Source organism: Cajanus cajan, chromosome 6, assembly GCF_000230855.2.
Source record: "Cajanus cajan strain Asha chromosome 6, NIPB_CcT2T_4, whole genome shotgun sequence".
NCBI lineage: Eukaryota > Viridiplantae > Streptophyta > Magnoliopsida > Fabales > Fabaceae > Cajanus > Cajanus cajan.
This window is the reverse complement of record NC_138522.1, coordinates 7263971-7279470: the sequence shown is the minus strand read 5'-3', so window position 1 is coordinate 7279470 and position 15500 is coordinate 7263971. Positions and strand designations below refer to the sequence as shown.

Sequence of the window (15500 nt, the reverse complement as noted above, 5' to 3'; positions counted from 1 at the left end):
GAGTATTATTATAGTTATTGAAAATTGTGGAGCATTTTTTTAACTTATGTTATTATATCCAACATTCACTAGTTTTTTTAACTAATTTTTATTAAAAAAATTTGATTGATTATTTTATATTAAATTCTCTTTCAGTTATTTTTCTTTAAATGTAAAAATCAAATTTAAAATAGATCAAATTTAATATTATTTAAATTAATAATTTATTAATATATATATATATAGAAAAATTTAAATAATATTGGTGTAACTTTTACTAATTATTATATCACTCAACAACTTTATATTAAATATAAATTTTATAAATTGAACCATTAAATTAAAAAAATTTTACTCTTAAATTATATATATAATTTTTTATATTAATCTAAAATAATTTGATACTTTATTTTTTTAAAATAAAATTCATGTATTATATATTATTATTATTATTTTCATATAATATTTACGAAGTCGAAAAATCTGTACTTCTTCCTATTCTCAATATTTCTATATATATACCAAATGAAGAATTAGTATATTTTGAGTGGATATTTTAAAATGATTAATATATTTTTAAAATTAAAAGTTAATTTTTAGTAGATAATATTTTAATTAATTTAATTTTTTGAATTTAATCTCTAAGATCAAATCTCATTATATTTTATGTTTTAATTTGATCATTTAAAAATAATTTTTACTTTATTCTCTTGGCTTGATTGGTTCTAGAAAATTGTACGAAACAATTATTCATCAAGTATTTTAAGTATTTTTAAAATATGTACCTCTTTACACTTTTTTTTTTTTTTTTTTTATCATTTTTCACTAATAAAATTTCTTAGTTCCTGTACTAGTAAGACTGTTCGGCCTCCACGTGGCTGATACCTGAACCAGGAACCCGACTGCTGATCGGCCACCTAATGACCTATAGGTGCAGATCCCTCCTAATCAAGAATTAAGGATTATCCCTAATCAAGGGTTAAGAGTTAATCGCACCAATAAGCCGATTAGAGCCGTATTACCTAAAATGGTAGTCCTGTTGCAGGGTCCATGGGAGTCTGGGCCCATCAGTGTCAGTATAAATAGCTCATGTCACGAAATAACGTCACTGTTCATTAATTATTATCGATATCTGCACTTGTCTTGACTCGAGCGTCGGAGTGTCTTTTACAGGTACCTCTCCCTCACCGAAATATTCGATCGGAACTCTCGTTCAACCCTTAAAATACGAGAAGATTACTAATGTACTCTTGAGACAGGTACAGTTCCATTATCACAATTATTTTTGAAAAGAAATTATGTTTGGAAGGTTCACATATCATGCGAAATATTCGTTAGAAATAACATTATTACATGTACCAAGTTATTTATATTTATAATTATGCCAGTTATTTTTTTTTATGACAGATGATTGAAGATGAACAATAATGTATACTAATGATTCAACCTCCGAATCGTTAATCCAAATTTTTATCCGAACAATTAAAATAATAATATTTTTAAATAAATTTATTATAAAATAATTATTTTATAAAAAAAATTATTTAAAAAAATTATTATTTTAATTCTTCGGAGGATGAATCAGAAAAAAATTCGGAGTGTGTATCCATACTCATAACAATATTATCTCCTGTGAACATTCGTGAACCAAAAAGAAAATTTCTATATACACACCGAATCAGTTCTGAACAATCGTATGTCAGTTGTCAACAAAAAAAAATGGAGCAACGCGCATATTTACGATCTCGATAAGCGACAAACGGTGCCTTATGCGCACAACTGCACAAGCTAAGCTTGTCCGTTGTAAGAAGAAAACAAATTTTAGGTTCCATGGGAAAAATAAAATTAAAGAACTATTTGCTTGCAGAGAGTAACCACTAACGGTAGACGTGAAACTCTTAAAAAAATGTAAAAGTGAGATAAAAATATATATTTAGTACTCTAAAATTTTATTAATTTTAAAGATGGTTGTGCAATGTGTGCATGATATGGAATTTTTTACCTAAATATTATTTTTTTTAAAAAAAATACCCAAATAACTACTGTGCAGGTTTATTTACACAGATAGAACTATTCACTGTTCAAGCTCAGAATTCGGTTCCCGGGGAACCGAATTCTGAGCACCAAAATGTATTTTTTATTTTATTTTTCAACTCAGAATTCGGTTCCCGGGGAACTGAATTCTGAGTTGCTTTTATATTTTTTTTTTTCGTGTTTGCAGGAGAGATGTGGGCTGACGTTGGAAGCGGAACGGCCCGTTCCGAAATCAGAACGGGCTGTTCTGCTTAAAGAAACAGAGTGGCATTTGTTAACGTGAAACGGGACAAGAACGGGCCGTTCCGACGTTAAGAATTAACGTTGAAATAGATGTTGGAAGCGGCCCGTTTTAAACAAATTGTTGTGGCAATTTTTTTAACGTGGAACGGGCCGTTTTTGTTTTAGAACAGCCCGTTCCAAGATAGATATTTACACATTTTTTTAACTCCTGGAACGGCTTAGGAACGGCCCGTTCCAGGAGCTGTTTTTACAAAGGTTTTTTGATTTGGAACGGGCCGTTCTGGTTTTGGAACGGCCCGTTCTAGGTAAACAGTAAAAACTTGCGTTTTTCTATAAATAGTCCCCCTCCCCTTCATTTTTTGATGCGATTTGTACTGCTTCTGATTCACCTTGATAGTAAGAAATTTTTTTTTTTCTTCAATTTTTATTAACTATATCAAAAATGTTGTTGTGGAAGCAAAATGAGCATAGGTCTGCTTTCATTGGTAGAACTGTAAGTTCAGCACTTTCGTTATATACTTTAAATTTCAATTAACTTGTAACAAATTAGTACTAATTTTGGTAATTATTATTGCAGGAGACTGAGAATATTATTTGTTCTTACTGTCATTCAATGCCAGAACCTCACCCTCTAATTGTTCCTATACTAGAGGAAGTGGGTTTTTCTGGGGTTGCAAAGCTCAGACATCTAAAAGTGGATCACGCATTAATCACAGCTTTGGTTGAAAGATGGAGACCTGAGACTCATACATTCCATTTTCCAACTGGAGAGTGCACCATAAAACTGGAGGATGTTGCACTTCAACTTGGCTTAAGAGTTGATGGTTTACCAGTCATTGGCCCAACATTATATGACTGGGAGGAAATGTGCTCCACCTATCTCGGAATCATGCCAGTTAAAGGTGAGTCACTAATTGGCTCTATGATTAAGTTAAAGTGGTTAAGAGATAATATGTTAGAATTACCAGAGGAGCCATCTCAAGAACAACTTGATGCACATTGTAGATCATATATATTAGGGTTAATAGGAGGTGTTTTGATGCCTGACAAAACAGGCAATAAGGTACATCTTATGTATTTATCTTTATTAATAAATCTTAGAAGAACAAGACGATATAGTTGGGGGTCGGCTTGTTTAGCTATGTTATATAGGGAAATGTGTAGAGCTACAAATGTTAGTAGCAAAACAATGGGTGGTTGTGCATCTCTGTTACAATCTTGGGCATGGCATCGCATGCCATATATTGCGCCTATTTCCAGGTTACCAGCATCATTCCCACTAGTCTGTAAATGGAGCGGGGGCAGAGTTTTAAACTTTCAAAATGTACCTCATAATGATGTTGTTGGATATAGATCAAGGTTTGATCACATTCAGAATGATCAGGTAACTCTTTAAAATCAAAGTTTTATTTTTTTTTTCTTTTGTTTAGCATAATATGTTAACTAAAGAAGTTTAATTTTTTTTGTAGTTTTTATGGGCGCCATATGGAGTATTACAAACAGCAATACCGATGCAAGCATATAGAGATGCTCTGCTATGGACATCATGCACCTCCATTATTTGTTTTGCAATTGTTGAATGGCACCAATCTGATAGAGTGAAATTGCAATTTCGTCTCTTCCAGGATCTCCCTTGTCCACCGAATAATTTGGATAACCTGCACAACATTGACATGAGGGGAAGACAAGATGAAAATTGGGTTACAAGACATGCTCAGTGGATCGACATATGGAACAATAGACGTGAGCACACATTGATGGGTCATCCAATGCAAGGCCCACTGTTTCACACACGAGAATACATGGAATGGTACATGGCCAATTCCATCTATTTTTTATCTGTGCCACGACTACTACAAGATCCAAGGACTCATCAACAACGAAGGACTTCCACAACATTTGAGACTGGTCGAACTTCCATGCGATCGCATGAAGAGACTGGTCAACATGTATCAAATCCTCAGTACGTCACTCCTGAACAAAACATAATTGACAGACGACATTCATTTGCAACAACTTCAGAGGATTTTTTTACAAATTTATTTGGAGTAGATTTTAGAACTCCATCTTCAGCACAATCATACATGCAATCTCTTTACCGTCCACAATTCGGTAATGAACCTGGAAGTTCTTCAGCACCATTTCAACATCCGGTGGTTGATGATGAAGCAAATCCTTCTGAGCAACAACCTCCACGGCGTAATCCAGGCCGTAATAGACGTCGCCCTCGTTGTGGAACTGGACACCATTACGGAGATTGAAAAATGTATATAAATCACTCTATGTTAATGTTATTGTTTTTTTATTCTAATGTACTATGTGTCTTTATCAATGTAATATGAATTTTAATATTATGCATTTTTACATGCGATCTAGACTAAGAAGGTTATAAACTATTATAATTATAAGTATTGTTGCGAACATAATATACGATTTCAACACAATATACGATTTCAACACAATATACGATTTCAACACAATATACGATTTCAACACAATATACGATTTCAACACAATATACGATTTTAACACAATATACGATTTTAACACAAACACAACGTACTATCCGATACTAACACAAAGTAATTAACTTTAATATTACATAACTAAATAAATTTATTACAACTGATTACAACAATAATGATCATTGGTGGCGGGAACTACATCCATGACTAATATTCGGACATGTCTTCCTAGTGTGACCAGGAGTGTGACAATAAGAACAATTTTTGACATGAGTATGTTGTTCTCTAATATCCATCTCTGTTTTAATCCTGGTGGACTTTGGTCGACCCTTCGAAGTTCTCTTCAGTTCTGGATTTGGCCACAAAGTTGGACCAGTGTAAGTAGGCCAATAATCTTCATGTCGAAGCTCTCCAAACTTTTTGGAACTTGCCACAATCACACCACAATTCATCAAGCCTTACCGCAAATCTCCCAGCTGGTCGAACTTCTCTCGAATGTTGCGTTTCTTCCACTAGAAATCTACTGCTTGATCTGTCAAAGCTGATAACTCTATGAGTATTTGCCTTAGACTGTGCATCTTGAATAGTTTTATTTGCAATTTCCGAGTAGACATGTCCTGCATTAATCATTGCGCCCACTTCCGTACCTCTTTGAACGAAAAACTTGTTGCAACGAGTGTATGTGGCCATTACCATGGAACAAATTGGCAAATTTCGTGTTTTCTTCAATACGGAATTAATTGACTCAGCTAGGTTTGTTGTCATGTGTCCCCAACGTCGTCCATTGTCCCATGCTAGTGTCCATTTTTCCCTAGGAATGTTGTCTAACCCTTGAGCTGCTTCAACATTAGTATCTCTTACTATGCTGTAATAGTAAAAGAATCTAGGTTCAGTCATCCCGTAGGCTGCAAAATAATGAAATTATTAAATAATTAAAAGTAATAATCAAATGCTTTAAAAAAAGTAATGATAAACTTACCCATATTGACGACATCCTTCTTTAGTGCTGCATTTTTGAACCGTCGCATGAAATTTTGTGCAATATGTCGAATACAATAGACATGAACAGAATTATTTTCCGTCCAGCCACTTCCATTTCTTGAGTATGCACTTCGAATAGCTTCATGACGATCAGAAATAAGGCACAACCCATCTTGTGGTGTTACATACCGCCTCAAGTTCTTCAGAAAAAAAAAACCATGCATCACTAGTTTCACCTTCAACAACAGCAAATGCAATAGGAATTATGTTGTTGCGACCATCTTGCGCAACTGCGACCAATAGTGTACCTTTATATCTCCCATATAAAAATGTACCATCCACTTGTACAATTGGTTTGCAGAAGGCAAAACCATCAATGCATGGTTTAAAGGTCCAAAATAACCTTTTGAAGATAACACTCCCCTCGTCCAATAATTCACCTTGGTAAGCCGGTTGCGTATTTAATTTCCAAATAAAACCTGGAACATACATTTGCATTGCTTGCAACATACCTGGTAATTTGTTGTACGACTCCTCCCAGTTTCCAAAGATATTCTCAATGGCATGTTGCTTGGCTAACCATCCCTTTCTGTAACTAATTGTATAACCCATGGTGGACTTGATGTGGGCTATGATGGTTGAAATGGATGTCGATGGATCAACCTCAATAATTTCACCAATGCTTTGAGCAATCATTTGTGATCCCAATTTATTATGATCTTGGGAGATAAGTGGGGAAACACATGTGTGGGGGCCCTCAAGGATCATGATTTCCCAATGTTGTTCCCTGGTTCGCAATATACCACGACATCTCCAGGCACAGTCGTGGTGAACGCATTCCATAACAAGCCTACTACTGCTTGAATTTTTAACCTTGTAACTGCAATGGTTGACAATGTGAAATCTATTTATGGCATCCTGCATTTGTTCTTTTGTTTGGAAGCGTTGGCCAACAAATAGTGTTCCAGGTGGATACACAACCATATCACGCTCCAACAAATGGCTATACTCACTGTCTTGTTGGATTTCATTGGGAAACTCTAAAAAGTGTGGAGGTGGGTTGTATATGGCTACTGGTTGTGGTTGTAGTGGTGGATTATTTGGAATTGGGAGGGTTTCTTCATCATCATGTTCATGTGCAGAGAGAATTTCGTCTTCGTCCTCGCTAAAAGGATCAAAGACATTTTCTGTTGGGAGACCAACAACAACATCATCTTCAATGTTGGTTTCAACATTGGGTTGAGAAGCAGAAGGTCTAGCTTGCTCAAATGGCTGAGAAGGTATTTGATTAAGGTCCATGATTGGACCACTTAAAAGCTGTGTGTATGACTCAATGTTGTAGTTGGAGGGGATATCATAAGAAGGGCCAGATGGGTTAGTGTACTGGTAACTTTGATAAACTTCGTAAGGTGAACATGAAGGTGAAACTTGTGGTGCATGTGATTCAACTGTAGTAAATGTAGCATATAATTCAATACCTGATTGAAGTTGATTAGAATCGTGAACATTGAAAATTGCCTCAACGTCTTCATCATCCGTCAACTCAACACAGGTATAGTTACTAACCCCTGGGCCAAGTCTAATAGGGTACCGAAAATGTATGCTAGCCACCCTCTCAGAATCTTGTCGATGTAGCTTTCTGTGGATGACTCTTTGAAGCCTTTCTAGAGTAATTCCTCTGTTGATACGAACTAATTTTGCAGATGGAGAAGAGAAGGTGATTCCTTCATTCGGACATTGGTTAATGGAACCATCAGAATGAACAATAACGTACATTGAAGAAGCCATTTTATGAAAGGTTTAAAGGAAATTAACGTGATTCTAAGAAACTGATTCAAAAGGGGTACACGGAAGGAATAAAGGAGATAAGCTAATCTGAAATTGTGTGAAAAAAATGAAGGGGAGAGGGTCTATTTATAGAAAAACGCAAGTTTTTACTGTTTACCTAGAACGGGCCGTTCCAAAACCAGAACGGCCCGTTCCAAATCAAAAAACCTTTGTAAAAACAGCTCCTGGAACGGGCCGTTCCTAAGCCGTTCCAGGAGTAAAAAAAATGTGTAAATTTCTATCTTGGAACGGGCTGTTCTAAAACAAAAACGGCCCGTTCCACGTTAAAAAAATGGCCACAACAATTTGTTTAAAACGGGCCGCTTCCAACATCTATTTTAACGTTAATTCTTAACGTCGGAACGGCCCGTTCTTGTCCCGTTTCACGTTAACAAATGCCACTCTGTTTCTTTAAGCAGAACGGCCCGTTCTGATTTCGGAACGGGCCGTTCCGCTTCCAACGTCAGCCCACGTCTCCCCTGCAAACACGAAAAAAAAAAAAAAATATAAAAGCAACTCAGAATTCGGTTCCCCGGGAACCGAATTCTGAGTTGAAAAATAAAAAAAAAATACATTTTGGTGCTCAGAATTCGGTTCCCCGGGAACCGAATTTTGAGCTTGAACAGTGAATAGTTCTATCTGTGTAAATAAACCTGCACAGTGGTTATTTGGGTATTTTTTTTTTAAAAAAATAATATTTAGGTAAAAAATTCGCATGATATGGTAGTGTGACCCATATACCCCCACTAGGCACGGACACTATCTCTTGCTCTGGTTGTAACTAGAATGCGCTATAAGCAGGATTGAAACGAAGCACCTCATGCCAAATCAAATTCCCCTTTCTATATAATTATAAACCCTTGAATTCCCACATGCAATAAGCTTTTTGTTACACTTAGCATGGCCCCCAGCTTAAGCAAAACCTCGGAACAACACGCACTTTCTGTGGTCCATGCCGATTCACCCTTCTCCATAACCTTAGAAGGATCGAACTTTGTGGCTAACGCTCACCCTTTTCTCACCCAAGTTCCGGCCAACATAGTAGCCAGCCCTGCGCCCTCTCTCGGTTCCAAGCCCAACACCACCCCCGTGGGCTGCTTGGTGGGCTTCGACGCCGACCGCCCCAGAAGCCGACACGTGGCAGCGGTGGGCAAACTGAGGGGCATCAAGTTCATGAGCCTATTCCGCTTCAAGGTGTGGTGGACCACCCACTGGGCCGGAAGCAACGGGCACGAGATGGAGCACGAAACCCAAATGCTCTTGCTTGACAAAAACCATGCACTGGGGCGCCCCTACGTGTTGCTTCTCCCCATCCTTGAAGGCTCCTTCCGAGCCTCGCTCCAACCCGGCTTCGATGACTACGTGGACGTCTGCGTGGAGAGCGGGTCCACACGTGTCACCAGCTCCAGCTTCAGGAGCTGCTTGTACATCCACGTGGGCGACGACCCCTACAGGCTTGTCAAAGAAGCAACCAAAGTGGTTAGAATGCATCTGGGGACTTTCAAGCTTCTGGAAGAAAAAACCCCACCAGGTTTGTTCATTTTTTAAAATGTAATAATATATACTTTATGCGTAGAAAAATGAATTAGAGAAAAACGATGATGTTATTTTGCAGTGATTGTGGACAAGTTCGGTTGGTGCACGTGGGACGCATTTTACTTGAAGGTGCATCCGGAGGGAGTATGGGAAGGGGTGAAGGGGTTGGTGGAGGGAGGGTGTCCGCCGGGGATGGTCCTCATCGACGACGGGTGGCAATCGGTTAGTCACGACGAGGAGGAAGAAGAGGCTGTGGACCGAACCTCAGCTGGGGACCAAATGCCTTGCAGGCTCGTGAGGTTGGAGGAGAATGACAAGTTCAGGAATTACAGGAGTGGAGGGAGGAATGGGTATGGGATGGGGGCGTTTGTTAGGGATTTGAAGGAGCGGTTTGGGAGCGTGGAGCAGGTGTACGTTTGGCACGCGCTCTGTGGGTACTGGGGTGGTGTCAGGCCTCAGGCTCCGGGCATGCCCGAAGCTAAGGTGATAACTCCGAAGCTGTCCAAAGGGTTGGGAATGACAATGGAGGATTTGGCGGTGGATAAGATTGTGAATAACGGCGTGGGACTAGTGCCACCTCACCTCGCTCACCGCTTGTTCCAGGGGATTCACTCGCGTTTGGAATCCGCCGGAATTGACGGCGTCAAGCTTGACGTTATACACGTAAGTCTGCGCCCATATTCTTTCCTTTCGTTTTTTACTACTTTAATACCTCCATTTGTATTCTTTTTTCGTTTAGCGTTAAAAATAAATTATTAAATTCTTCATTTTTATTGTATATAAATTTATTTCTTTTGTCACATTTTGAGTATAAGTCTGGTGTCAAATTAAAAATGTGAAAAGTTATGGCTTAAATACGGATGAGTACGTACGTTTATTTTGTTATTTCTACATACAAAACAAAAACCATTTTTTAATTTATTTGGAGATGAAAGTTACTAATTTTAATTTTAACATGGTACTTTTTGAATAAGCATATATCCATGCTGATCAATGTTGTCGTCTCTAATTTAATAAATTGAATATTATTTGTATCTCGTTCAAATTTTATAGATATGAATTTATTTCTTATTCTTAATACAGAAAAAAAAGAGATAAAACAAATTAAAATAAAGTGAAAGGTGACTAATAAATAATATGAAGTGACAAGAAGAAAAAAATAGACATGAAAAATAATATTATACAAATAAATAAATATTATTGTTACCGGAAAAAAAGAATAAGACATTCGGTATATTTCTTTCTATTTTTTAAATAAATAAATAAATAATAGAGAAAAATAAATATGGATAAGAAAATAAAAGTATACAGTTAAGTTTATGAAATGAAAGTGTACACTGTACAGTTAGAGAATAATTTGATAAAAAATGAAAACAAAAATTTGTTATCTCCTTTATTATTATTATTATTATTTGTAGATCATATTATTTAGATTAAGAAAAAAGATAAAAGAAAAAATATAAGTTAGTGGTGATTTGACTTTGATCACTTCATAATCATTTGACTTCGTTGTAAATGGTTACATATCAAATGTCCTCACTAGGCAAATATTCGCAATACAATGATTTTTATAATGTAACATTTTGGACGTTCAATAGTATTTTTGTATTTACGTGTTAGTCTAATAGGACCAACGATGTACAAACACTACAGTTGTCGTCATTGCAGGGTTGAAACTTGAAACTTGAGCCAAATTGTCTCAACTAGAAATGGTTTATTATGAGATTGAGAAGTGTCTCTTTCCCGTGGCACTTGTACCCTTCATAGGACCTCATCCGGTGAGTATACGAGGACCTTGCCAAAATTAGTATCAACGAGGTTTCCAACTTCGTTTCATACTTGGATGTATCATTTTACTAAAAATGTCATTTTTTAATATTGATGACGTGGGTGGGACTTAAGTTCGATCAGTAATGACTATCAAACCCAAAATTCTATAATGCTAGTTTTACGTGTTTGCCCTGTCTCCAGCGGATAATTTTTTTATTGGAACAAAATTTATGTAAAAATTCTTTAACTTTGATGAATATTATTATCCGATCATGGTTAGAGTTTTATTTTATAATATACATAAATATATATTAATAAAAAATATATTTTGCAAGAATATATTATTGAAATAAAATTTTAATTTTGATCAGAAACAATATTAACCAAATATAAGAAATTATATTTATATTTTATTTTATTTTATTTTTATTTTTTTAATGAAAGCGAAACATTGATCCAAACATAGATGTCGATGATTATAGATGAATTTGAAGTCTAATATTGCACGATTTGCGCTTTGCAGTTGCTTGAGATGCTAGCGGAGGAATACGGTGGGCGTGTTGAGTTAGCCAAAGCTTATTACAAAGCACTTACTGCTTCGGTGAAGAAGCATTTCAAAGGCAACGGAGTCATTGCCAGCATGGAGCATTGTAATGACTTCTTTCTCCTTGGCACCGAAGCCATATCCCTTGGGCGCGTAGGTAATAACCATTCCAAATTCCAACCCTCCATAGATGTAAGATGATTTCAAATTCACAATATAAAAATTTCAAAGCTTATCTGCATATCTTGCCGAACACACGTTTTTTTTTAGGGTTATTTTATAGTATTTGTCTGAGGAAATATTTTATGAGGGTTGTTTTTATAAGGTTATTACACATACTCCACAATGATGTGATGAAATATTGTCCGCTTTGAGCCTTAGTCTTCACGATTTTACTTTTAGTTATCACCCAAAAGACTTTTCTAACATTAGAGTATGTGTATATTTTATAAATTGTTATTTCTTATTTTATTTTATCGATGTGAGACTTGTTTGTATTTCAATATTTTTTTACTTTACACATTTGTTACTTAACTTAAAAATATTCACACATTTTGTCAATATGTTAAATGACTTAATGATATGAATTGATGACATGACAAATGTGTTATACCAATGATCAATGTATTATATCAGTAATGTGTCACATAAAACGGTTGACTGATGAGTGATATGATTATGTGCGAAATTTTAAAGTCGTGACAAAATATACAAATTAAAAATTTGGGTGACAAGAAAACGAAACTTGAGTATATATTTCTGAGTTCTGACGCATAATAGCTAATACAGGAGATGATTTTTGGTGCACTGATCCGTCTGGGGATCCAAATGGTACGTATTGGCTCCAAGGATGTCACATGGTGCACTGTGCCTACAACAGCTTGTGGATGGGAAATTTCATTCAGCCGGATTGGGACATGTTCCAGTCCACTCACCCTTGTGCCGAATTCCATGCTGCCTCTAGGGCCATATCTGGTGGACCCATTTACGTTAGCGACTGTGTTGGAAAGCACAACTTCAAGTTGCTCAAGACCCTCGCTTTGCCTGATGGCTCCATCTTGCGTTGTCAACATTATGCACTTCCCACACGAGACTCTTTATTTGAAGATCCATTACATGATGGCAAAACAATGCTCAAAATTTGGAATCTCAACAAAGTAAGCCACCCACTTTTTAATTTTCTTCCCCCCCATCAATTATTTACACACTATAAAGGGTCTAGTTCAGTTGATTAAATGCACTGTGGGTAATTATAAGGGATCTAATGCATGAGTTAATGTAAATCCTCTTGGTATCAAGTTTAATTTTGCTGCATAAGAAAAAAAATACTATCGAAGTTACATAGAGTAATGATTGTATCAAAGTGGTTGAAAGATTAGCATAGTAACAATATGAGTGTATGAAAAACATAACCATACATGTGACTTGAGTCCCTCTCTATAACTACCAGAGCCAAAGGTAAGAGCTAGAGAAAAAATTGTTATTCTATGTAAATAATTTGTTACAAAACTTACTACATCACGTGTGAGTTGCTTAGCCTAATTGGGATTAAGTTGGCCTGAATGCAAATAAATCAGTCTAAATGTGATTAAGTGAGCTTAAGCATAAATAGATCAACTTAGGCATGACTAAGTCAGCTCCTATGTGACCAAATCGGTGTGTATATCCACATGTCAACAGATATTGGTTATCGAAGACTTTTCCATAACGGTAGTCTGCACAATGCTTCAATCATTTGCCGATTTGTGCAGTTCTGGCTTTAGGATATTTTATCCGTAGCAACATTGAAATTATTAAGAATTTACTCAATCATTAGTGAACCTTTTATTTTGTGTTTTCTTACAGTATACAGGTGTTTTGGGAGTATTTAATTGCCAAGGAGGTGGGTGGTGCCCTGTGACTCGGCGAAACAAGAGTGCCTCTGAATTTTCACGCACTGTGACATGCTTAGCGAGTCCTGGGGATATTGAATGGAGCAACGGGAAAAGTCCAATAGACATAAAAGAAGTGGAAGTGTTTGCTCTATATTTGCTCAAGGACAACAAACTAAAGCTCATGAAGTCTTCGGAGAACTTGGAGGTTTCACTGGAGCCATTTAGTTTTGAGCTTTTGACAGTGTCTCCAGTGACAGTGTTACCAAAAAGGTTAATTCAGTTTGCTCCAATTGGACTAGTGAACATGCTTAACTCGGGTGGTGCCATTCAGTCCCTGGAGTTTGATGACCACACGGATTTGGTCAAAATTGGGGTGAGGGGTTGTGGGGAGATGAGGGTGTTTGCTTCAGAGAAGCCACTTAGTTGCACAATTGATGGGGTGGCTGTGAAATTTGATTACGAGGATAAGATGGTGAGGGTGCAAGTTCCATGGCCTAGTTCTTCAAAATTGTCAATGCTTGAGTTTTTGTTTTAATCCCTAGCAAGGTGAATTTGGGATCTTTAATGTTGGATTCTATGTTTTTAAGTAACAAGAGTCGAGTTCATTTGTTTCTTTTTTTTTTTTAATCATTTTTATAAAGCAATATCTGTCTATATTTTTAGTTTTCACTTGTATTATCTTGGAGAGATAATCTTATTTGACACCGAATTAAGTATTAGATTCAAACTCTTTTTTCGGTAGCATTAGTATGTGTTTCCATTCAATCTAATCTAACCCTATGATTAGTTGATTATATTGGAAGAGAAGTGAAAGAAAAATTTGAAATTTATATCGAAAGGAAAATAAATTTGAATATTGTTTCTAAAAGTCAACCTTTTCTTTTTAAACAAACAAAAGAGAATATATAGTATTATGTGTTTTTGATATAATTCTTCTTCTCATCGAATAGGCTGGGCTTGCAAACTTCTGCTTAAAATTTGATTTTAAATCTTAACTTGTCATGTTGTAAGAGATTAGCGGCATTTGGTAATTTCAATTCTCGTACTGCTAAAAAATAATCTACTCTTATGATATTTTAAATTTCTAAATTTTAAATCATAGTACTCTTTCTCTAAACTAGTGTTTTTATAGTTATTTTCATTTTGTTAGATCACCTAACTACTTCATTGAGTATCTATTTTTAATTTAATTTTTAAATATTGTTTTTGAATTTAATTTGACTTAAATTTTAGATCTTCGTATATTATGTCAAAGAAGTTAAGAAAATATTTCTTTTACATAAATTAAGATTTAAGATTACTACAATTTTAATCAACATTAATTTAAATTTAATTTTTAATTTATAATTTGATAAACTACATTAATGATTTATTGATTAATTATTTTTAATTATAATTTAAAATAAAATGAAAACTCATGTGAATAGCATTTGATAAGATAAATATTTTAAATAAATAAAAAATGACAGATAATATTATATAATGATATATTTAAATTTTAATTTGTATTGGTAAATAACTTTTCTACTTTTTAATAATTTTTATTATGGTGTAAAAAAAATATTAAATTTTTATAATTTAAATTTTTGTTATAAAAATGTCAAGTGGAGTTAAACAGAGTAAGAGAAAAAATATATATTCTTACTGATCAAGAATAAATGTCACACTCGAATAAAAGAATAGGAAAAACATTAATGGTGAATTGATTTGAGATTAAGTAAAAAAGTGAGTTTTTTTTTTTAAATCGTATATTCTAATTTATATATAAAAGTAGATTAATAATGAAAATATTTATTACTAGATTCGTGTTTTTATAATAATTGTTTTAGGTTGTTTTATATAAATTAAGAAACGTAATAATTTTTTTTTCTATTTTTCATATAATGATTTTAATATTTTTTTATTATATCTTATTCCTTTTTTACATCATAATAAATACATATTAATTGTTATATATAAATTAATTAATAGTTGATATAAGGATATAATTGATAATATAATAATTTATATTGTTTTAAAAATTAAAAATAATAAGTAAATAAAAATAAATTTTAATTAAAAACCTAAAAAATAAAAAAGAACGGAGGGAGTAATTTTTAATTTTTTTGGTTTAAATTTAAAAATACTTGTGTATTGTGTACAATTCAAGGTGGGCATGATTTTCCAAAACCACTCATCAGCGTGAATACAAATTCCTATAAAAGTGTCAATGGAATATGATTAGACTTGTTATTTATAATTCTTTTA

The 15500-nt window shown here is 34.6% G+C and overlaps 2 protein-coding genes across 2 annotated transcripts; both read left to right on the top strand.

Moving 5' to 3' along the window:
* The first annotated feature begins 2698 nt into the window (after positions 1-2698).
* On the top strand, positions 2699-4517 carry LOC145958526 (serine/threonine-protein phosphatase 7 long form homolog). Its single transcript, XM_083076023.1, has 3 exons — positions 2699-2749; positions 2834-3640; positions 3726-4517. Exons 1-3 carry the CDS (start codon positions 2699-2701, stop codon positions 4515-4517), a joined length of 1650 nt encoding a protein of 549 aa, XP_082932149.1.
* A 3785-nt stretch (positions 4518-8302) lies between these two features.
* Positions 8303-13878, top strand: LOC109807502 (galactinol--sucrose galactosyltransferase). The gene is made up of 5 exons (XM_020370038.3): positions 8303-9060; positions 9145-9728; positions 11359-11536; positions 12169-12536; positions 13225-13878. The coding sequence occupies exons 1-5, from the start codon at positions 8430-8432 to the stop codon at positions 13786-13788; spliced, it is 2325 nt and encodes a 774-aa protein (XP_020225627.1). The 5' UTR covers positions 8303-8429; the 3' UTR covers positions 13789-13878.
* The last annotated feature ends 1622 nt before the right edge of the window (positions 13879-15500 follow it).

Coding starts and splice junctions, on each gene's coding strand:
- LOC145958526 (XM_083076023.1), top strand. CDS start 2,699: ATGTTGTTGTGGAAGCAAAATGAGCATAGGTCTGCTTTCATTGGTAGA. Junction 2,750..2,833: donor CTGCTTTCATTGGTAGAACT/GTAAGTTCAGCA, acceptor TTATTATTGCAG/GAGACTGAGAATATTATTTG. Junction 3,641..3,725: donor ATCACATTCAGAATGATCAG/GTAACTCTTTAA, acceptor TTTTTTTTGTAG/TTTTTATGGGCGCCATATGG.
- LOC109807502 (XM_020370038.3), top strand. CDS start 8,430: ATGGCCCCCAGCTTAAGCAAAACCTCGGAACAACACGCACTTTCTGTG. Junction 9,729..11,358: donor TCAAGCTTGACGTTATACAC/GTAAGTCTGCGC, acceptor TGCGCTTTGCAG/TTGCTTGAGATGCTAGCGGA. Junction 12,537..13,224: donor AAATTTGGAATCTCAACAAA/GTAAGCCACCCA, acceptor GTTTTCTTACAG/TATACAGGTGTTTTGGGAGT.